The sequence below is a fragment of the Leucoraja erinacea genome, chromosome 1 (assembly GCF_028641065.1).
Source record: "Leucoraja erinacea ecotype New England chromosome 1, Leri_hhj_1, whole genome shotgun sequence".
Lineage (NCBI taxonomy): Eukaryota > Metazoa > Chordata > Chondrichthyes > Rajiformes > Rajidae > Leucoraja > Leucoraja erinaceus.
The window spans coordinates 139,881,423-139,906,521 of NC_073377.1; the positions used below are offsets into that span (position 1 = coordinate 139,881,423).

The 25,099-nt window shown below is 44.6% G+C and overlaps 1 protein-coding gene across 1 annotated transcript in view; it reads right to left on the reverse strand.

Annotated features, from left to right (window-relative positions):
- The window catches only part of LOC129702676 (calcium uniporter regulatory subunit MCUb, mitochondrial-like), a 60,573-nt gene that overhangs the window by 22,508 nt on the left and 12,966 nt on the right, over positions 1-25,099 (reverse strand). Inside the window, 2 exon segments of the mRNA XM_055644579.1 lie at positions 6,180-6,350; positions 9,325-9,400. Of these exon segments, the coding sequence (XP_055500554.1) occupies positions 6,180-6,350; positions 9,325-9,400 (247 nt within the window).

Below are 25,099 nucleotides of genomic sequence, written 5' to 3' on the forward strand. Positions count from 1 at the left end.
TCTTGTTTTTTTGTGCTAAATTGTATGTATGCACTGAGTACGAGCAGCTTTCAGTTTCACTGTACGTGTATAGTGACAATAAATGGCATATCATATCATATCATATTAAACATGTCCTGTAGATCATCACATTTGGAGTAGTCCAAATTCGGATAATCTCTGCGAATGCTGTCTAAATCAGTCTCTTTTGCTGGGCATTTGGATTGCATTTCTTCTTCAGAGACATCTGTTTAAAATGTAAAGAGAAAAAAAAGCACTAAACAGCATTAACAGAAACAAGTTATTATTTGCAGTTTCAGAAAAAAAGGTAGAAATTATAAAGTTAAACGCTAAAACAAATAGTTAATACCCTTTGGCGGTCTCAAGAACGACAACTGAACTTTTAAACAAATCTTTAATCGAAAATTCACTTTCCAGAAAAGAGGTTCTCTCGACTCGTCTGGTCACATCGGTGAAGTGCTGAACTGCTGCGCGAAAGCAATACCGCGCGAAAGCAAGCAGCCCCTCCCGAGTCAGTAACCGCGGTTTCTGAACGCCGGGTTCGATACCTGCGTGGGCCAGTAGGCGCCGCTACAACCCAACACAAAATTGTTTCATCAAATCAATTAAATTCATCTAATCAATTACTAGATCTAAACATCTATCCATTTCTTAAGAAAAGGCTACATTTTTTAAATAGCCTAAGTATCCAAATAACAAATAACAAACTGACCCCATTCACACAAGAATTCATAATATAACATGATTTTTAAATCTCAATTTGTCATGAATTTATATGCCAAATGGAAGGAATTTATGTTCAATTCCCATAAATTAATCCAGAAACATCCACACTCAAGATAATCAAAATCATTATTATTTGCACAATACATCTGACTAAAACTGTACTGTGGATATTTAGTATGAAAATATTGATCATGGATGGACAATAACACAAAATATAGATGATTTAGATGTTCTTTTGACATGATTGTGCAAACAAAAAATCAATTTGATTATCTTGAGAGTGGATGTTTCTGGAATGTGCTCGATTGGAATGTTGCTGTTGCCATAGATTTTAAGCCTATATCGGCAGGGAAGACATGGCAGATTTGTAACATGCCTAAATAAAATATTTCGCATCATAAGATTAAAATTAAGCCACACCAAAAAGCAAGATAACATGTTAAATAAACATAGAAAATATGTGCAGGAGTAGGCCATTCGGCCCTTCGAGCCTGCACCGCCATTCAATATGATCATGGATGATCATCCAACTCAGTATCCTGTACCTGCCTTCTCTCCATACCCCTTGATCCCTTTAGCCACAAGGGCCACATCTAACTCCCTCTTAAATATAGCCAATTAACTGGCCTCAACTACCTTCTGCGGGAGAGAATTCCAGAGATTCACCACTCTCTGTGTGAAAAAAGTTTTCCTCATCTCGGTCCTAAAAGATTTCCCCCTTAGTCTTAAACTGTGACCCCTTGTTCTGGACTTCCCCCATCGGGAATCTCTTGTCCAACCCCTTAAGAATTTTGTAAGAATCTTCTAAATTCTGTACTATCCAGTCTTTCTTCTATGGCATCCCAGAATCAGTCTGGTGTCTGTTCCCCTATGGCAAGAATGTCTTTCCTCAGATTAGGAGACCAAAACTGTACGCAATACTACAGGTGTGGTCTCACCAAGACCCTGTACAACTGCAGTAGAACCTCCCTGCTCCTATACTCATATCCTTTTGCTATGAATGCTAACATACCATTCGCCTTCTTCACTGCCTGCTGCACCTGCATGCCTACTTTTAATGACTGGTGTACCATGACATCCAGGTCTCGTTGCATCTCCCCCTTTCCTAATCGGCCACCATTCAGATAATAATCTACTTTCCTGTTTTTGTCACCAAAGTGGATAACCTCACATTTATTCACATTATACTGCATCTGCCATGCATTTGCCCACTCATCCGGCCTATCCAAGTCACCTTGCAGCCTCCTAGCAGCCTCCTCACAGCTAACACTGCCCCCCAGCTTCGTGTCATCCGCAAACTTGGAGATGTTGCATTCAATTCCCTCGTCCAAATCATTAATATATATTGTAAATAGCTGGGGTCCCAGAACTGAGCCTTGCGGTACCCCACTAGTCACTGCCTGCCATTGTGAAAAGGACCCGTGTACTCCTACTCTTTGCTTCCTGTCTGCCAGCCAGTTCTCTATCCATATCAATACTGAACCCCCAATACCGTGTGCAATAAACGGCATACCTTTGATCATGGCGGATCATCCCCAATCAGTAACCCGTTCCTGCCTTCTCCCCATATCCCCTGACTCTGCTATCTTTATGAGCCCTATCTAGCTCTCTCTTGAAAGTATCCAGGGAACCGGCCTCCATCGCCCTCTGAGGCAGAGAATTCCACAGACTCACAACTCTCTGCGTGAAAAAGTCTCGTCTCCATTCCAAATGGCCTACCACTTATTCTTAAACTGTGGCCCTGGTTCTGGACTCCCCCAACATCGGCAACATCTAGCCTGTCCAAATCCTTAATAATCTTACAATGTTTCAATAAGAACCCCTCTCATCATTCTAAACTCCACAGTATACAAGCCCAGCCGCTCCATTCTATCAGCATATGACAGTCCCGCCATCCCAGGAATTAACCTGGTGAACCTACGCTGCGCTCCCTCAATAGCAAGAATGTCCTTCCTCAAATTATGGGACCAAAACTGCACACAATACTCCAGGTGTCGTCTCACTAGGGCCCTATACAACTGCAGGACCTCTTTGCTCCTGTACTCAACTCCTCTTGTTATGAAGGCCAACATGCCATTCGCTTTCTTCACTGCCTGCTGTACCTGCATGCTTACATTCATTGACTGATGAACAAGGACCCCCAGATCCCGTTGTACTTCCCCTTTTCCCAACTAGACACCATTTAAATAATGGGTATAGATCATGTGTGGGCAGAGGAGACTAGTTTAATGGCATCTTGCTTAGCACAGACATTGTGGGCCAAAGGGCCTGTTCTTGTGCTGTACTGTTCCATGGTTGTTTTATGTATAACCAACTACTCGTTTGAATTTACATAGTATTTCAAGCAATCATCTCATTTCATAGTAGTTTCCCACGAACAAATCCCATCGTTCGATATTAAATGTTATTTCGATCTGGCCACTTTACATTCCCATTGTTCGCTTGTGGTTCAAGACCCTTGACGAATCAAGCCAAGAAATGCCCACAGTCCCACATCTGAGTAAGACTTGAATACTGTATAGACTCACCTTCCCTCAGTTCTGATGATGAGTCAACAACCTGAAATATTATCTGTTCCCCTTCCTCCTTTGAGTGAAGGAAAATCCCTGGCTAGATGACGAAACCCTGGTTGATGAGGGAGATTGGGGCTATGGTCAGGAAAAAGGAGTCTATGACAAGTATAAGCAGCTGGCATCAAGCAAATCATAGAAACATAGACATAGAAAAACAGGTGCAGGAGCAGCCCATTCGGCCCTTCAAGCCAGCACGCCATTCAATGTGATCATGGCTGATCATCCAAAATCAGTACACTGTACCTGCTTTTCCCCCATATCCCTTGATTCCGTTAGCCCTAAGAGGATTTCTTTGAGAATTATAAGGAATGTACAATTACACACAAGAAACAAAAGGGGATATGATTTATCTTTGGCAGATAAGGTAAAGGAAAATACCAAACGATTCTAAACATACATTAAGAGCAAAAGGATAACTTTGGACAGGAACATAGATAAGAAAAGTTTAGTGGCTATGGGCCGAATGCAGGCAGGTGGGACTAGTGTAGCTGGGACATTGTGTTCGGCGTGGGCAAGTTGGGCTGAGGGGTCTGTTAAGACACATGGAAGTGCAGGGACTAGAGGGATGTAGATACTGGATGAGATCAGTTCAACTTGGCATCATGTTCGGCACAAACATTGTGGGCCAAAGGGCATGTCCCTGTGTTGTATAGTCCTATGTTCTCTCTATATTAATGATTTTGGATGAGAATATATAGGCGGCAGATTGGCAGATGACACCAAAATTGGTGGTACAGTGGCCAATGAAGAAGTATGTCTAAAGTTACCAAAGGATGTTAATCAACTGGGAGAGCAGGTAAAGGAATGGCAGATGGAATCTAAAACCAGACAAGTGCAGAGGGATGCACTTTGGAAAGTTAAACCATGCTAAGGTCCTGGGGAGTGTGTAGAAGACAGATACCCAAGGCAGCACGGGCCGTCAGGGTGAGCAAGGTAGGCAGTGCCTACTCTGACTAAAATTATAAAAAGGTAATTATTAAATATAAATAGAAAATATTTCCTATTAATTTACCCAATTCAGTATTTAATATTAAATGGTTATTATTCTAATAATGGATCTTAGGTAGGCATAATTCTCATTTATGTCTTTCATCCGCAGTACGCATAATACACGTAACTATGTTCAACTCACGTGCCGTGGACGCTGCTTCAAGCTTTCACTGACAAAGGGCATAAGCGTGGACTGCGTGCATGTGTGCTGCGCTGCCTGCGCACAAGGTGCTGCGCACGCCCACAGGAGAGGAGACCAAACTGCGCACGTGCGTTTTTAAAAGATTTTTTCCAAAGTCGACTGACTGCCTACAGAACCGATCTGCCCATGCGCAGTTTTTTAAAGGCCGACTGACTACCCGGTGCCTACCCTGAGTAATTACTCACGGCTATGGCGTGCTTGCCATCACTGGCTGTGTCACTGACTACAAGAATGAGGACATCATATTATAGTGGTGAAAAACATTAGTTAGTATGCACTTGGAGTATTGTGTGGAGTTGTGGAGATAGATCAGCCACGACTGAATGGCGGTGTAGACTTCATGGGCCCAAAGGCCAAATTTTGCTCCCATCACTTATGAACCTGGAGAGGCTGCAGAAAAGATTCACAAGACCATTGCCTGGATTGGACTGGCTTGAGTTACAAGAAGAGACTCCAACAGTTAGGAGTGTTTTCTCAGGAGACCTTTTAGACGTTTATAAAATGATGAAGGGCATAGATAGGGCAAATAATCAGAATATTTTTTCCCCCAGTATTGGGGAGTCTAAAAATAGAGGACACAGCATTGTGAGAGGAGAAAGATTTAAAAGGAAAGTTTTTCCATGGATGGTGGAGGGTTTGTGGAACGAACTGCCAGAGGAAGAGGAAGGGGTGGCTACAATTGCAATATTTTGAAGACATTGGGATAGGAAACATTTAGAACAATATGGGCTAAACACAGGCAAATAGAACAAGCTTAGATGGTCATCTTCGTAAGCATTGGCAAGTTGGGATGAAGAGATAACACTGTATTGTATAAATTTATGAATCTGTGCTACTCAGCACCACAGAAGGCTGCAGAGGCCAAGTCACTAAAATTCAGGGATATGGTTTAGTTTAGTTTAGAGATACAGTGCGGCAACAGGCCATTCCATCCACCAAGTCTGCAACGATCAGTGATCCACACATATCAACACTGTCCTACATGCACTAGGCAGGGTCGGATTTAGATGAAGAGAGGCCCTAAGCTATTTCACTTGTGAGGCCCCCCCACTCCCAATCCCCCACCCCACGACTAGAGGACCATGACTACCCGACAGTGACAGTGCGATACATTTAGATCCTACTGTATGTTGTCATTAAACAGTTGGTTTTAAAATACATATTGGATTCATCGCGGAGCGGGCGATGCCTTACCTAGATCGCCATTTGAAGTTCTGGAGTGTTGGGCCTGCTGCTTCAACATCATGGAGCTGTGGTTTGCGGAGCTCCCAGCCTCGAGCCGCGCTGATTTTAATATCGCGGAGCCCTGGGAAACCTTTGCTGAGGGCCGCCAGGGACAATTTACACTTATACCAAGCCGATTACCCTACAAATCCGTACATCTTTGGAATGTGCGAGGAAATCGAAGATCTCGGAGAAAATCCAAGCAGGTCACGGGGAGAACGTACAAACTCTGTACAGCCAGCACCCTGTTCATCAGGATCGAACCCGGGTCTCTGGCGCTGCGAGGCAGCAACTCTACTGCTGCGCCATCGTGCCGGAAAATTGAGGATCAAGCATTAATATACCAAATGGTGGATAAAGCTTGATGGGCAGAATAATCTACTCTGTTCTTCTACATATAAAAAACAAGCAGAAGGTCTGTACACATTTAAATGTAGCTTTCAAATGGAACATTAAATAATCACCTTCTGCAAGGATTGCAATGTTGCTGATGCCTTGATCTTCATCCTTCACATCCCTCAGAAAGTTTCCAACATTCATCAACAGTGGCTTTACAATAAACTGGCAGCACTCTTTTCTGGAGGGGAGCTTGATGGAGATTACTGTAAACCTATTTTTGCATTCGACAGTCACCTCTGGAAAATAAACGCACAATAATTCACAAATTGCACTTTCATTGCAAATGAAAAATGAAATGAAATGATTCAATTTATTGTCATTGTCAGTGTACAGTACAGAGACAACGAAATGCATTTTTAGCATCTCCCTTGAAAGGGAGACACAGGGCGTCGCGGTGTGCCCGCGCCTGCCGCCGTAACATTCCATTACAGGCAAAGGTGGGTGAAGTGTCTTGCCCAAGGACACAACGACAGTATGCACTCCAAGCGGGATTTGAACCGGCTACCCTTCGGCCACTTAGCCCATTGTGCTATCTGCGTCCTGCACACAGCGATATATCACTGCCCAGCGGGGAAACACGGTCCACACAAACACGATCCCCACACATAACCTATCCTACACCACAAGGGACAATTTTTACATTTACCAAGCCAATTAACCCACAAACCTGTACTTCTTTGGAGTATGTGAGGAAACCAAAGATCTCGGAGAAAACCCACGCAGGTCACGGGGAGAACGTACAAACTTCATACAGACGGCACCCGTAGTCGGGATCGAACCCAGGCCTCTGGCGCTGCATTCGCTGTAAGGCAGCAACTATACCGCTGCTGCACCGTGACCGCCTCAGCATCATATGCAAAGTCAGCTTTTAGTTCGCTATGTAATCTTGGAGCTAATTTGAAACAAAAACACTCAATCTTTCTCCCTGGAAATGGGGTGCAGGCAAGGGTGGGAGCCATATTCAGAACTGATCAAGTAGATCAAGGAGCCATTCATGAAACTAAAGGGCCTGTCCTGCTTGCATGCGATTGCATGCGTTTGGCGTGACCAAACGGAAGCGGAGTTCGCACTAAGTTCGCGGTAAGTATGCGCAAAGTACGCGCGTGACGCAATTTGCGTCATACTTACCAATCAGCTGGGAAGGAGGTGGGCCGACTCAATTTGGGCGTCGCACGGCTTTGGGCGGTGACGTCATCTCGTCTCGTAACGCCATGCCGGGCAGTGATGTCATCGCGCCACTCCACGCTGGGCGGTGATGTAATCGCGCAACGCCACACGCTAGGTGTACGACGTCAAAACGCTACGTACGCCCTCAATGCGCCTGAGGGCCGACAGGCTGTTGGCGCGCGGAATGTTCGGACAGTGCGGGATTTTTGGAGCCCCGCGCGATGTCGGGACCAGCCCCGCACAACTCCATACGACTCTGCACTTGGAAGTGGGACCGGCCCCGCGCGGTACTTAAGCCTCAAGCGACCACGTTTGGTCGCGCCAGACGCATGCAATCGCATGCAAGTGGGACAGGCCCTTAAAGTTAACCAGCACAGCCCTGCCTGTGGAGTTTCCACTGCCAGAGGGCAGACTTTGATTCTTAAGATGCTTTCACTGCCCCAATAAACATGTGCAATTCAGTCACTAGTTTATGCTTGGGGCATACACGAAGGCACCTCAAACAGTATAGGGAAGCAAGAAAATGGAGAAACTTTCTGAAGGCTGGTATCAGTGATTGTTATCAATCAGACATCTTTTCGTTATAACAGTTGGTTGGACAAGGATAAGAACAGATTAGCTTTTACATTAGAGTGGATTAACTGTTATTTAGGTATTACACAATGCCAGACTGAGAGCTCCTGAGTGCCAGTGAAAGGGAAGACCTTGTTTTAGTGTCTTTAGTGTTAAGGAAGACCTTGTTTTAGGGCGGCATGGTGGCGCAGCAGTAGAGACCAAGGTTCAAACCCGACTACAGGTGCAGTCTGTATGGATTTGTACGTTCTCCCTGTAACCGCGTGGGCTTTTCCCCCGAGATCTTCGGTTTCCTCCAAAGACGTACGGGTTTGTAGGTTAATTGGTGTAAATGTAGATTGTCCCTAGTGTGTGCAGGATAGTGTTAGTGCGCGGGGATCGTTGGTCTGTGCGTCCTCGGTTGGTCTAAGGGCTTGTTTCCGCGCAGTATCTCTAAACTAAACTAAAAATTATGCAATTACATTTTTCAGGAATTAAGCATATGCAAACAGAGTGGAGAATATTGTGTGAAACAGACACCAATGATACTACAAAACCAGTTTGGACCTGGTGCCCTGCAACACAGTTCTGCCATGCATGTGATCACAGCAAGGAACACAAATGTTCCAATCTGAAGTAGCTGTCAGACGCAGGATCAGTAACAGTAGGAAATCCTTCGGTGTCATAAACAGGCATTTTAAATCATCTGCTGCTTAAATGGAATACAAGATCATTAAAATAATAAAGGGCCTGTCCCACTTAGACAATTTTTTCGGCGACTACAGGCGACTAGGCTGTCGCCAGATGGTCGTGGGGTGACTCCTGTATGGTCGTGAGTAGTCTCCTCAGGTCGCCTAAAGAGTCGTAACTTTTCTCTTGTCACCGTTGGATTTTGAAATGTTCAAAACCTTTCGGCGACTGTGGGCTTGACGTAGCTTGTCTTCTCCTGTCGTAGGTGCTGTCACCAGGATGACGCAGGTTGTCGCCAGGTGATGACCTCGGTGAATTCCATGGCGACTACCTACGTCAAACGGCAACAGGTACCGGCGACTGAATTGTCTTCAGTTGTCACCAACAGGGTCGTAGCTTGTCGCGGGTGGACGTAGGTTGACTTTGGTTGTCGTAGGTTGTCGCCTGTGTGGTCGTAGGTTGTCGTAGGTGTGGTCACAGGTGGACGTCCTAATGGATCGCCGGTTGTTGGTTGCTTGCAGTAGCTTGATGTCGACTAGGTGGTAGGTTGTCGTAGACATTGCCGTAGGGGGGTCCAGTCGCCGGTTCTGGGCGACCTGCCACGACTGTGACAGTCGCCGGCAATCGTTGAAAGAATCGCCTAAGTGGAACAGGCCGTTAAAGAGTTGCTGCCTTGGAGCACCAGAGACTCGGGTTCGATGCAAGCAAATCTTCTTGCCAGATTTTTCACTACAGTCAATGCTGATAATTCAGCAACAAGATATAAACTTAATAAATCATTCAAGTAGACCATTGACCTACCATCAGATGAGACGAGAGTGTTGTAAAGGGCCACTGTGCATTGTCTCAGTCGGAAGCACGATCCTGAGTCCTTTTGCTGCAGAACATAAGAGACTGTATGAAACATCGTGACAAATGCAAAAGAAAGAATACTTTTAGTTGCGTAGATTAGAGTGGACTTCTGATAGCGCATGATTTAAGAACGTTTTAAAATTTGGATTGAGTGATGGTGAGATACGATGACAGTCATGAAAAACTAAAGACCAAATGTCAATGAGACCCAAAGGATCATGCACACAGCAAATGCATTTTGTAATGGGAGTACAGATTTCCTCTCGTGTCAGTCTTGAATGGCTGACTCCTTATTGTGAGACTGTGACCACTGCTTCTGGCCATTCAGATAATCTGCCTCTACACTGTTAAGTATAGAATTGTATTTGTTTCAATGTTTTAGTTTAGTTTAGTTTACAGATACAGCGGGGAAACAGACCCTTCGCCCACCGAGTCCACACCGACCAGCGATCCCCGCACAAGAGGGGGGGGGGGGGGGGGGGGGGGGGGGGGGGAAGGGGAAGTGGGGGGGGGGGGGGGGACAACTTTTAATAAGCCAGAGATACACAGCTGTGAAGTTTAGCGGGCATTTAACATTACCAGTTGGTTTTCCTTGGTTCTGAAAACTCGTGCTTAAGTTTTTCCCCCCCTAATTAGCCAATTAAAATGCCCAGTCAGCAAAGGAGATTACCAACGGCTACCTCGACTACCTACAACAACATGACGACCCCACTACCACTGCACTACGAGTTCAAAAGTATCGATTTTCCCCATGCCGACCAATTTTTACTCACAGAACATTTTTCAACGACCAAACTGAGGCCGTGGGAACTCTTCTCAACCATGAAGGAGACTTACCAGAGACCACCTACAATCATCTGTCGGCCACGCTGCAAGCTTGTGGCGAACGCAGACTCTCCTAAACTCGCAAATAAGTTCGCCATAGTGGGACAGGCCCTTTACACAATGTAACAAACAGTCCTCGTGTGTGTATGAAAGAACTGCAGATGCTGGTTTAAATAGAAGATAGACATAAAAGGCTGGACAAACTCAGTGGGGACAGGCAGCATCTCTGGAGAGAATAAACAGCCCTCTACAATTTTTAGCTTGTTGTAACAAAAATACATTTTTAGCTATTAAAAAGAATTTTGTATTGGAAAACAATTTGTTGTTTCACGGAATCACCATCCTTTTCAGTTATAGCGGACAATCGACATTAACGGACACCATTCAACCCCCCCTCCCCCCTACACCCATCCATGGTCCGTTATAACGAGGGTTATGTGTGTTCCGGTTTTGTTAATCCTCCCAAAATGCACCAGCCCACATTTTGCAGGATTAAATTCCATCTGCCACTGCTACAAAATCATACATGTCATTCACAAGTAACAGGAGTAGAATTAGGCCTATCGAGCCTACTCCACCATTCAATCATGGCTGATCTCTGCCTCATAATCCCATTTTCCTGACTTCTCTATACCACCAGGGGGCGCCGCACGATGGCAGCCTCGTCCAGCCTCGGCCATGAGAAGGAGGGGTGGTGGTGTCGGCGGTAAACTAAGGTCCGAAGGTCGGACAGCTGGCCGGGCTGCCGACCGACGAGGCCACGGGCGAGGCGCTGCTGCTGCACTCCATAGGCTGCACTACCTCGGGACGGGTGAGGCGGGGCCAGACGTGGCGCTCCGACCCGACAGTCCCCTCGACCCGAGTAGTAGCAGTCAAATATGGGACAAGGGCGGTCCCTAAATGGTGCCCACATCAATACAGGAAGTGTCTGGCCCCACTTTCTCAAGGGTAATTTCGGCAGGGCAATAAATGCAGTGCTTCCCAAAAATGCCACCCTATCACAAATGAATTAAAGAACTATTATTCCCATCGTTCACCTCCCAAAAAGTACTAACAAAACTTCAGGATGCAGTAGAACAAATATTTGTTGCCAGACCAAAAAAACAAAAATTAAGTAAATGAGTGTAAAACTTTATCAGATCTAGTACTTCCTTGCACTTTCTGGTATTAGCTTGCTGCTTAGCCACAAACTATACAAGCATACTTCCTGTTTTCAGTCACACTATCTGATAATATATGCTGCTCTTTCCTCCCAATCTGATCAGTAGACAGACGTGTTGTTCATTAACTATTTCTAATCCATTTATGAAAATAAATGCAAAATCCTACCAGGATGATCAAGTCCGGGCATTGTTATGCGCACAAAACTGAATACTGTACCGAGAATTTTACATAGATCTTGTGATTGAAAGGGCTTCGTCCACTGTGTAAGATGTATATATATTTGGCAGCAAATCTATCTATCATTAGAAATATTGCTAGACATTTTTTCAAATGCTGCCCAAGTATGCAAAAATCCTTAAATACACTGTTGATTAAGCTGTATCCTTCATTGCTGGATGGTGTGCCGGACTTTGCGTGCAGCAGAACACAAATAAACTTGATATGGCAATTCATTTATACAATTCACTTATGCAGAAAAAAATAACTGAATCCACAAGATGATTCAGCTATTACAGCATTACACATTATAAAGAATTATAATCAGCACCTCTACTTCCCGAGAAGATTGTGGAACTCCAGAGCCAATATCATGGGAGACCCCTTCCACCCCTGCAACGGACTGTTCCAGCTGCTACGGTCAGGTAAACGCCTCTAATGCCATGCTGTGAGAACGGAGAGATTGAGAAGAGGTGTCTTCCCAGAGGCCATTAGGACTGTAAACCCCTACCTCAGCAGGGACTAACTTTACTGTACCATTCTACTGTTTTTTTTAATTGCTGTTTTTTTTTCCTTTTTCCTTCCTCCCACTATGTAATATGTAAAAGAATATGTGATTCTGTTCCATTCTGTTTGTAGTTTGTTGTTTGTTTGTTTTTTGCACAAAGTCCGCGAGCATTGCCACTTTTTATTTCACTGCACATCTCGTGTGTGTATGTGACGAATAAACTTGACTTGAGATTACAGAGATTCGGTATGTCAAAGAAGATTCTCTTGAGCTTCTACAGGTGCACAGTAGAGAGCATAATGACTGGTTGCATCATGGCCTGGATCGGCGACTTGGACGTCCAGGAGCAGAAAAGACGTGAGACAAAAAGACAAAAAGTCGTGACTGCTGCCCAGTCCGTTACTGGCTCTGACCTCCCCACCATCAAAGGGAACTATCGCAGTCGCTGCATCAAAAAGGCAGCCAACAACATCAAAGACCTACACCAACCTGGCCACACACTCATTTCACCATTGCCATCGGGAAGAAGGTACAGGAGCCTGAAAACTGTAACGTCCACGTTCAGGAACAGCTTCTTCCCTACAGCCATCAGGCTATTAAACACAACAAATAAGCTCTGAACTACAACAGACTATTATTATTATTGCACTATATTTGTTTAATTATTGAGTGTGTGTGTGCATGTGTATATATACACACTGAACTCCTATCTGGGACAAATGACAATAAAGCACTTGATGCCTATGTTTGATTCATGGTTCAGTCTGGCTTTGTTGAACCACCACTGAATGAAAGCTGTTTTGTCTGATCTAGTTATACCAGGACATCCATCACCAACGGTACCAGAATACATCGATCGCCACACTAATTTGAGGGCACAAATCTGACAATATTTGTCATTCTATATTATCACCTTGTATTTAAAAATTTCTGAGTTTCAGTAACTGTTCCAAGCTGATTGTTTATTAATAATATTTTACTGACCAATCTGTGATAGGATCAGAGACCCATCAAAAAACCTAAAATATTCGATTTTTAACTTTTAATAACTGTCAGGTCAGTTCTGAAAAAGCTGGAAAGGGTACAGAGAAGATTTACGAGGATGTTGCCAGGACTAGACGGTCTGAGCCATAGGGAGAGGTTGAGTAGGCTGGGACTCTATACCATGCAGGAGCGCAGGAGGATGAGGGGTGACCTTGTAGATCTGTCTAAGATCATGAGAGGAATAGATCGTGTAGAAGCACGCTTACCCATAGTAGGTGAACCGAGGACATAGGTTTAAGGTGAAGGGGGAAAGATTTAACAGGAATCTGTGGGGTAACTTATTCACACAAAGGGTGGTGGGCATATGGAACAAGCTGCCAGAGGAGGTAGTTGACTATCCCAATGTTTAAGAAACAGTTAGACAGGTACATGGATGCTGCCTTTCCCGCTGAGTCACTCCAGCATTTTGTGATCTACCTTCGATTTAAACCAGCATCTGCAGTTCTTTCCTACACATACATGGATAGGACAGGTTTGGAGTGATATGGACCAAACGCAGGCAGGTGGGACTGGTGTAGCTGGGACATGTAGGAAATGTTGCCCAGCATGGGCAAGGTGGGCTAAAGGGCCCGTTTCCACAATGTAGCACGCGATAACCCGATGACCAAAAGCACATCCAAGTATTTTTAAAATGTGATGAAGTTCCCCACTTCAACCATCCTTACAGTCAATGATTCCAGACTCTGGTTGGCAAAGTCTTTGTTCATCTCTCCTCTCATCCTTCTATCAATTACTTTAAATCTATATCCCCCTGGTCTTTGAGTTCTCTGCTAAAATAAAAAGATTTTACTTATCTCAGTCGATCACAATCCCAATTAAGTCTCCTGGCAACCTCCTGCGTTACAAAACGTCTCTAGAATTTAGGAGACTGAGGGGGGATCTTATAGAAACTTACAAAATTCTTAAGGGGTTGGACAGGCTAGATGCAGGAAGATTGTTCCCGATGTTAGGGAAGTCCAGGACAAGGGGTCACAGCTTAAGGATAAGGGAGAAATCCTTTAAAACCGAGATGAGAAGAACTTTTTTCACACAGAGAGTGGTGAATCTCTGGAGCTCTCTGCCACAGAGGGTAGTTGAGGCCAGTTCATTGGCTATATTTAAGAGTGAGTTAGATGTGGCCCTTGTGGCTAAGGGGATCAGGGGGTATGGAGAGAAGGCAGGTACGGGATACTGTTGGATGATCAGCCATGATCATATTGAATGGCGGTGCAGGCTCGAAGGACCGAATGGCCTACTCCTGCACCTAATTTCTATGTTTCTAAAGAGGCAACCCAAAAGCAAAACAATGGCAATGACTTTTTAAACCACCTTATCAAACCACTTAATCACCCATTACTCTCCATTATTTTTTTTGCTCCTCCGCAGAGGTCAATATCTTCCAACTCTTGCTTTCTTCTTTTGCCCGGTTGCACCTCCTCAAATGTTTTGACATGCACGTATCTGGTTTAACTTCCATTTGCCACCAATCTGCCATACTATTAGGGTTCTCAAAGCTTCTTCCTCACTGTTAGCCAAAAGATCATAAGTGATAGGAGCAGAAGTAGGCCATTCGGCCCATCAAGTCTACTCTACCATTCAATTATGGCAATGGCAAGTAAGAATTTCATTGTCCTATCACACTATTGACACCATTCTCCACATAACCTCTGACACCAGTACTAATTAACACGTGCTTCGTGCCACAAAGCCCTCTTAAGATCCAATTTTCCAATTTTTACTGGTTCATTGGCTTTGACTATGATTGCAATTTTTTACTGTCAATATCCTTGCCAAAGTTGAAGTTCTGATCTCATCAAGGTTCCGTGTTACCTCCAAAAAAAAATTTGATACTATTTTCCCTGTACAAATGCATGTTATTTTTTTGTTGAAGAATTGTACGAAGCCTAAAATCTATATCTATCTATCTATCTTCTATATCTTCTTCTATCTATATATATATCTATCTTCTATCTATCTATATCTATCTATATCTAGCTATCTGTCTATCCTATTACTAAAACTCTCATCTTGTCCTCTTCTGGTTTGCGTTGTTTTAAATTTGTGCAAAGACGGTACCCTATATCGCTAAGATTTTTTGCCACCTTACTCAACGTTCTCCTCTGCTCCATGCGCACCAGGTTTTGTTCCGATCGGTGAAATATTACAAGAGTTATTTGGCTGTTATTCGCCAGGACGGCAACGCCCCTTCCGGCACCCGCTGTCAATCACCGGCACCGAGAATAAAGCTCAGAGAAGGAGCAGAGCGTGGGCTGTGTGCGCGGGCGGAGGCGAGCTGTGAGCGCGACAGGCGCTGGGGACGGGAGCCGCTGTGTAAGTTTGGAGCTGGGTGCAGGAGCCGGTGAGTGCGGTCGGAGCTAGGGCCGGGAACCGATGAGCCCACACACCCACCTACCACACCCCCCTCCCCTACACACCCGCTCCTCACACTCCGTCCTCCAACCGCCCACACCCCTCAAACACACCCCCTCCGCCACCCCCCCCACAACCCCTCCCCCTACCCCCCCTCCCACGCATACCCCCCCCTCCCCCACACAACCCCCCTCCCCACCCCACACCACCCCCTCCCCCATACACACCTCCATCCCCCACACGCAGGTAGAGTTTAACCCGAGCAAGTATGAAGTGCTGCACTTTGGGAGGTTAAATGTCAGGGCAGAGAATGGCAAGACCCTTAACAGCATTGAGATGCAGGGGGAATCTTGGAGTCCAAGTTCATAGCTCACTGTACATGGCAGCAAAAGTAGACGGGGTTGAACAGGCTAGATGCAGGAAGATTGTTCCCGATGTTGGGGAAGTCCAGGACAAGGGGTCACAGTTTAAGGATAAAGGGGAAATCCTTTAGGACCGAGATGAGAAAAACATTTTTCACACAGAGAGTAGTGAATCTCTGGAACTCTCTGCCACAGAAGGTAGTTGAAGCCAGTTCATTGGCTATATTTAAGAGGGAGTTAGATGTGGCCCTTGTGGCTAAAGGGGTCAGGGGGTATGGAGAGAAGGCAGGTACAGGATACTGAGTTGGATGATCAGCCATGATCATATTGAATGGCAGTGCAGGCTCGATGGGCCGAATGGCCTACTCCTGCACCTATTTTCTATGTTTCTATGATAAAGAAGACGTATAGTATGTTTGTCTTCAATGATAGGGGCATTGAGTATAAGAGTCAGGAAGTCATGCTGCAGCTATATATTGCTTTGATTGGGCTGCATGTGGAGTATTGCATGCAATTCTGGTCGCCCCATTTAGGATGTGGGCCGAGGGGCTTTATTCTACAGTTTTGTGACCCAAGTCACCAAACTACATGAAATTTTCACATATTGTGTAAAAAAATTATATAAATCACCCTGAAACTCGTCATGAACAAGACTTGCACATTTTTATTAAATTAGAGAAAAACCGGAAAAATTTCTGGTAATTTTTAGTCCAGCACGTTTAACATTGAGTTGTCTGCCAGTTGGCCAATCACGCGCTTTGCTTCAGGCTAGCACACAACATGGCTGAGGGTGCCTCTACAGATGCCTGTTTTACTGGAGATTCCGATTTGTTGTTCTGTGGAATACATGTCGTGGAAACTTGCAGCAAGGTAATTGAATTTAGTGAGAAAAGCATTAAAAAGGCTGAAGAATGTGCTGCTAAGTGGAAGAAAGCCTTGAAAGCAAAGTCGCTGCTGAGGTGCTCCAACACAAAGAAGGCAGCCAGGAATCAACTCTAACTGAAAGGTAAGATCTAAAGTCTGAATTTATGAAAATCTATCTGTATGGACTTTAATTAATTTAATTGCACCCTTTTATAATGGGAATAAATTCATTAATTCACTCATTCATCCACTTAATCATTTATTCATTAATTCATTCACTCAATCATTCATGAAGTTGAGGGCCTAAGCTATATGTTTCCATAACACAGTCAATTAAACATTGTTACTAATGCCAGCTTGTTGTAGAGTAATAAGTCTTTAACAGCTAATCTCGGAGCTGCCTGCGATAACTTACCGGGAAAAAGTGCTCCGACCGCGGGGCCCAGGTACCCGCGATATAGTGAAGCTGCGGTCTCAATTAAGAAGCGGCCGATTCGCGAACGCGGATCATTTCCGCGGGTGGGGGGAAGGGTGGGGAGGCTGTATATAGTGCCGTCTGTAGCGGCCGTTTCCAGCCCCCGACCACGGGAGAAAAACGGAGGGATGTTGATCGCACTTTATAGGCTTCCATTGCAGTCAAAAATGGTTGATGTTTCTGTAGAAATGAATTGGTGATATGTGAACTTGAACTTGTTTTTCTATGGTAGTAACCTATTGGTATTCTCATTAACATTAAGAAGTGGTTAAAAGTTTATGAATTGAAGTCCATGCAGACTTAATGACTATGAGATTTATTTTTTCTGTAGCCTCTACATAAACTTGAAATAACTTATCAATTGTAGTAAATTACAGTGTAAATCTCATTGACATTAAATAGAGGTTGACACTTTATGAATGGAAGTCCATGCAGACCTAGGTACTATGAGATATTTCTTTCTCTAGCTATTCTGCACCCTCTGCTCTTGCACTTGAACTTGAAGTCTTATCTATGGCAGTAAATTACAGTGTAAGTCTAATTGACATTAAGAAGAGATTGACATTTTATGAATTGAAGTCCATGCAGACCTAAGTAATATGAGATTTGTTTTTTCTGTAGCTTCTGCCCCTCCACTCTTCAGAGCCTGTCCACACAAAAGTGTTTTGTGTGGACATACACTGTGCTTTAATGAACACTAATTTGATAATTTGCAGACTTGCCATCCCATCTACCTGGACATGCATACATGTTTAATTTCCTCATTGATATGTCGATATTGTCTTACATAATATAAAACATGACAAGATGTAAAATACACCCCGACACATATTATCTTCTATTATTAGGAGGCAGCAGTGTATCCCAGGTTATGATGCAGAGTGCTATCGTCACTTCTGTAACATAACAACAATAAATCGAGCGATAGCAAAGTCTAGAAGGAAGAAAGGTAATAATAGGACTCAAACAACAGATCTTTTTACTTATGGTCATATGATGTTACTTTGAAAAATGAAAAGATATATTTGAGGATATTGATATATTTTACTTTTCATTCCTTTTCTGTTTTCTTTTTCCTCTTTCAATTGAGTTCAAGACGCTGAAAAGCCTGAAGCAGGTGAATCACCTCAAGAGGCAGTTCCTGATGGTGAAGCAGATGAGCCGGCCCTAAAGAGATTGCTTCGATCCATGACAAGTCATAGTCAACAGACAGCAACTGTTGAGCACACTGACCGCAGGCATGTCCTACCAGCGCATTGCATCATTTGTAAATGTTCAAAGTACACAAAAGAAATAAATTGTGGAAAAAAATGATTATATAAAGTTTTATTTTAATGTGGATCGTTTCACTGTTTATTTGGTCAAATTATTTAAACAATGAGTGAATTACTTATGATAATGGCGTGCTGGTGAATGACTGCGACAATCCACCCACCGATCCACACATACATACATACGCACATACATACATACATACATACATACATACATCCACACACACACACATCCATCCATACGCACACTTCCATGCATGCAAACACACACATACATGCACATATAAATCCGCACACACACACACATCCATTCACACGCAGACATACATGTACACATCCAAACATACATGCACACATACATCCATCCACACGTACATACACACTTACATCCACAGATACACGTTTGAAAGGCATACAGACACACACACAGACTAGAGATAAACAATGCAACACTTTTAAGGTTCTTTTAGGTCAAAGGTAATAGCCCTCATTTGCAAAGGCACCATCTCGGGGGGGGGTGTCTATAACATAAATATAAGCGTATTGTAGCTCAAAGATGGCGGACTGCGGGGGTGATGCGCCGTTGTGTATGGCCGCTCCTCCTGCAGTCCGTCCTTTCACCCTTATTTATTTTTATTTTTAGTCCTGTTGGAGGTCTTCTTTTATGTGGTGGGTGGGGGAGGGGAAGGGGGAAATTATTTTTAACCCCAGTCCTACCTGGTCGGAGATGCGGTTTTTCTCCGAACCGCATCTTCGTCCTCTCTGTGCGGCCTAGTCGAACTGGAGCAGCGCTGGAGCGGCGTTTCCTGCGGGGACTGCAGCTTCGACGGCGGTGTAGATGCTGGGACATCTACAAGGAGCGGGCGATGCCTTACCGGGTCGCCTTGCGGTAAGCTCCGGGGCACTGTTACCGCCGACAGCACCGCAGAGCCTGGGATCCGAGATCGCCAGAGTCGGGAGACCTCGGCGGCGCGGCATTGTGAACTTTGGTCGTTGCAGTCTTCGCGTCGGGAAGCGGCCGCTTCAGTCCAAGCCGCTGATGGATGTTCACCGACGCCGATGGTCCAGCTTCGCGGCAGGAGGGCCTGAAGACACCGGGCTGGCTGAGGAGGCCAGATATAGGCCCCGACCTCGGGTGGACTATGAGGGGGAGAACTGGTTATTTTTGGTGCCTTCCCTCACAGTGAATTCTGCTGTGGGGGGGACGTTTCATGTTGATTTCTATAGTGTACTGTTTCTGTGTCTTTTTTCTTATTCTCTTTTTTCTCTTTTTTTGATTTGTATGGATTTATTGCATTGATCTGTTCAATTAATTTAATCAATCTTTGTAAAGCACTTTGGTTCAAATACTGGTTTTGTTGAAAAGTGCTATATAAATAAATATTATTATTATTATTATTATTATTATTAAAATGAATATTCATCGAGTAAACATCAGAGCATTCGATTCTTGGCCAGGATGTGACATTTACATCAGAAATAAGAAAGGTCTCTTACAGGTCTGGCACTGCCCCAGTCCCACTATGGCCGTTACCCCCACTCTCCCCACTTTGGCAGTCAGCGGGGTTCAGTAAATTGGGAAACCTAGAGGATCTGTCCTGACCCTTTATTTAGGCAGGTTCATGAGCCCTTAAAACCTGGGACATCTGCTGCAGTCTCATTTAATTTCCTATTAAAGCGGCTGGAACATGCCTGCCTGGCACTGCCCCAGTCCCACTATGGCCGTCACCCCCACTCTGCACACTGGCAGTCAGTGGGGTTCAGTAAAGGGAGGAACCCACAAGAACTTCCCTAGCCCATTAATTAGGCTGGTTCAGGAGCAGGACCTCTGCGACAGTGTCATTAAAAAAACTCACAATTATATTCATATTATTTTTATATAATATAATTATACTTAATTATATATAACATTCATATTAATAGGTTATATATATATATATATATATATATATATATATATTGGTATAATATATAGTTTAAATGGACTACGGGCATTGGCCACTAGATGGCGCTTATTTTCCCGATCACATTTTCTAATTAGTTTAATTAATCAATGTGCAACATTTGGCAATGACGAGTTATGACTTCCTTATCAATTATATTTCATCTAAATCTTTGGAAAATTTCATGTAGTTTGGTGACGGGTCACAAAAACCTATTTCTAGACACATTTTTGATGCTTGGCCTACAGCCTACAGGAAAGGTGTGGAGGCTTTCGAGATGTTGCATAGGAAGTTTATTAGGATGCTGCTTGGGTTAGAGGGTTTCACCTTCAGGGAGAGTGTGGGGTTGGATTATTTTCCCTGGAACACCGGAGGTTCAGCGAAGACTTGATAGAAGTTTATAAAATGATGATAAGGTAGGCAGTCAGAACCTGTTCCCTGGGTGGAAACTGGAGGGCATAGCTATAAATTGAGAGAGAGAACGTTTAATGAAGATGTGCGGGGCCAGTTTTTCTATTTTACACAGAGAGTGGTGGGGGCTTGGAACACACTGCCAGGAGCAGTGTTTGAGATGCTCTTGGATAAGCATGTGGAAATGCGGGGAATAGAGGGATATGAATCATGTATAAGCAATAAGATCAGTTCAGGTAGGCATCATGTTCGACACAGCCATTGTGGACCTGAGCCCGTGATGTTCGAGGAGGGAGGCTCAATACAATCTTGCAGGCTTAATACAGTCTAAGATTGAATAATAGCGCCTTCTGTCTAATATATTGTACTTTTAAATCCATTGCATCAGAGACAATCTCTTCGCCTCTGTCCCTTCCACCTATATTCCTTTCCCTGGCTTCACATTTCACGCCTCTTCATCCTTCTCTTTAGTTTAGTTTAGTTTAGAAATACAGCGCGGAAACAGGCCCTTCGGCCTACCGAGTTCAAACCTGTACATCTTTGGAGCGTGGGAAGAAATCGAAGATCTCGTAGAAAACCCACGCAGGTCACAGGGAGAAGGTACAAACTCCGTACAGACGGCGCCCGTAGTCAGGCTGGAAGCCTGGGACTCGGGGCGCTGGCACTGAGGCAGCAACTCTACCAATGTGCCACTGATTAGTGCAAATGGGTACTTGATATATAGTACTGTGCAAATCTGTGACATCCAAATCACCCAGAGCAGCTATCGCTCAGAAAAGGTCAAGTTACAAGCAGACTCGGTGGGCCGAAGGGCCGGTTTGCTACGCAGGATCCCTAAAGTCCAGAGTCTAGACAAGTCTGTTTTATGGCAGACATAATTGTGGGCATTTCTGTTCATTGCAGAGAGAACCACGCCGGTCATTACAGTAAAAAAAAGCTGCACAAATCAAAGGCGCACAGCCCAAAGAGTCAATAATAGTGGCAAATTAATAATTAAAATACTAATTCAAGCTCAGAAATGTTTAATAATAGATCTGAATAGAATAATTCATTGTTATTAGATTATTAATATTTTATGTTGTTTAAGTTTAGACTTTTTGTTTTAACAGGCATTTGAAGTCTTTGAACGGTTTTGGCAATCAGTAATCTTGGCCAAGTGCTTTGACCAGCTGTGAGGGACTCTCTCCATTTACTGCAGGATGGAACAGAGATCTTCACGGTCTTGCTGATCAAGGGTGGCTGAGGGGCAGGCACATGCAGATCAGACAGTTTGAGCGTAGGGTGTAGCACCACATGCTGATATGACATGTAGATTACACGCTGTGCACTACTGAGCCTGGCTGAGTGGTCACAAGATCATAAATGATAGATTAGGCCATTCGGTCCATCAAACCTACTCCACCATTCAATCATGACTGATCTATCTCTCCCTCATAACCCCATTCTCCTGCCTCTTCCCCATAACCCCTGACAGCCGCACTAATCATGAATCTATCTCTGCCTTAAAAATATCCATTGACTTGGCCTCCACAGCCTTCTGTGGCAAAGAATTCCACAGATTCACCACTCTCTGAGCAAATAAATTTCTCCTCATCTCCTTTCTAAAGGAGCGTCCTTTAATTCTGAAGCTACCTGTATGACCTAGATTCACCCACTAATAGAAACATCCTCTCCACATCCACTCTATGCAAGCCTTTAATTATTCGGTACGTTTTAACGAGGACCCCCTCATTCTAAACTCCAGCGAGTACAGGCCCAGTGCTATCAAACTCTTCATATCGACTAACTAGGGCATTGCAGATAGCGTTTCTACTTGCTTGGGGACTAGCTGACTTGCTGGATAGGCCAGCGAGGGTCAGACTTGCGGAGAAACAAACCCTTCAGCCCAACTCATCCATACCAACCAAGATGCCTCATCTAAGCTGGTCCCATTTACCTGAGTTTGCCCCACGTCAGAGGATAGAGGGTTCAACTGAAATGTACGTCGCTAACCTTTCCAGACCTGTAAACAATTTCTTCTGCATCTCATCGCACATCACCATGAGGGACGGCACTAATCCAGCGCGCTGTCAAACGTTCTAAACCGGCGCGTTCCACATGAACCCACTAGAAAGCGAGGACACAACTAAAAGAGTTAATCTTTCCTAAGAAATGGCCTGTTGACTATCCAAGATCAGTCCATTGAAAATTTTTTTGTTAAGGATCCGGACGAGTATGGAGGGATATGGACCAAATGCAGGCAAGTGCAACTATTGTAGCTGGGACATGTTGGCCGTTGTTGGCGAGTTGAGCCGAAGGGCCTGTTTCCACACTGTATCACTCTAAGAAGGATAGTGAGCGAGTCAGGACTGAAGGTATTGTCTAAATATTAATGGAAGGAAATTAAAGCTAATTCAATTTTGGATTTGTAGGAAGGAACTACAGGTACTGGTTTAAACCGAAAATAGACACAAAATGCTGGAGTGACTCAGCGGGACAGGCTGCATCTCTGGAGGGAACAAATGGGTGGCGTTGAGTCAAGACCTTTCTTCAGTCTGGATGTTGAACAATCTGACATCAGTGAGAATAGCAGGTGGTGAAAAAGAAACAGAAAAGCTAGCTTTTAATTTACAGTCGAAGTGACATGAACATAATTCTGCATGCTGGGTGAAAAAAGAATGCAAAGCATATACAAATTAATTCTTTGTTAGAAGCATGCAAATATTGTCAGGCATGTGTATTCAATCCATCTAAAGAAACAGGAAATCGCTGAGAAACTGCTGACAGCAACACAGTTAACCAGTTTGACAAGATTTATATCATTCTCCGTACACAGAAAATGAATTAACAGATTACCAGCAGGCAGAGCTGGTGAAATGTTTAAGAAAGAACTGCAGATGCTGGAAAATCGAAGGTAGACAAAAATGCTGGAGAAACTCAGCGGGTGAGGCAGCATCTATGGTGCGAAGGAAATAGGCAACGTTTCAGGCCGAAACCCTTCTTCAGGGCTGGTGAAATAGCCACTTTACCCTCTCAGCTCCAGCACGAAGTGCACAGTGCAATGGGTGCTGTGACTGGGTAAACAAAAACAACAAAACGTCACCCATTCCTTCACTCCAGAGATGCTGCCTGTCCGGCTGAATTACTCCAGCATTTTGTGTCTAACTTTGGGTGCTTTAGTTAGAAAATTTACATTGTTGGTGGTGGTCCGTGGTAGATGATGATAGCATGGTTGTGCGTTCTCAAGTCTTGTGGGGGCACATGATGGCCGTTGTGGGGGGATTTAGGCCTGCAGCCTTCCACCTGTCTCTGGCACTAACGAGTCAGCTGACTGCCTTCCTGGTGGTTGTACGCCAGCCAGTCCTGTCGCTGGCACGGGTTCCCAGTTCTTTTGGGGCTTGGCCTGCGTGTTGGGGATGGCCCTTGATGCAGCCTTTGAACCGCTCCTTTGTCCCTGTGACAGAACTCCATACAGCAGTCGACGAGTCAAGCGGGATTTATCCATCCGGATCACATGGCCTGTCCATGGAAACTGGGCCTTTATGATCATTGCTTCGATGTTTGTGACGCCAGATCAGACCAGCACTTCCACGTTGGTCACCCTGTCTTGCCAGCGAATGCCCATGATGGACCGCAGAGAGCACGCGGAACATGTCAAGCTGGCGGGCGTGTCAAGTTTCCTGTACAAGGTCAATGTTACACACCCGTACGGCAAGCTGGAGAGTACGACAGCATTGTAGACTTTCAGCCTAGTTGACAGCTTGATGTTGTGGTGGTTTAATACTCATGCTCAGAGTTGACCAAGGATATTTCCTTGTCGAGCGAGTCATCAGAAAACGTCACGCTGCCCAAGTACTCGAAAACGTCAACTGTTTTCAGCTGCGTGTTGTCAATGTGTACACGGTGGTGGTGCTGAAGAGCCTGGGGCTGGCTTCAGTCTTACTGAGACTGATATTAAGACCAAGCTGCTCTGCCAATATTTAGACAATGACAAGCTGAAATGCATCAGGCATGGGTTGCAACTCAGCGTTACCCTCTCTTGCTGCTTCCCCTCTGTGATTCCTACTGTTCACTTACCACGTCCTGTCCCATACCCACCTCTTTTTCAGCTTTATCCCCCCGCCCCCACTACAATCAGTCTGAAGAGGGCTTCCAATCCAAAATGCCAGCGACCCTTGTCCACCAAGAGGATGCTGCCCGACCCACTAAGTAACTCCAGCACTTTGGGATTTTTTTTCGTAAACTAGCATCAGCAGTTCCCTGCCTCTGGGTTGAAGCATTGCTCTTTTATAATTTACCACTAATTGAAA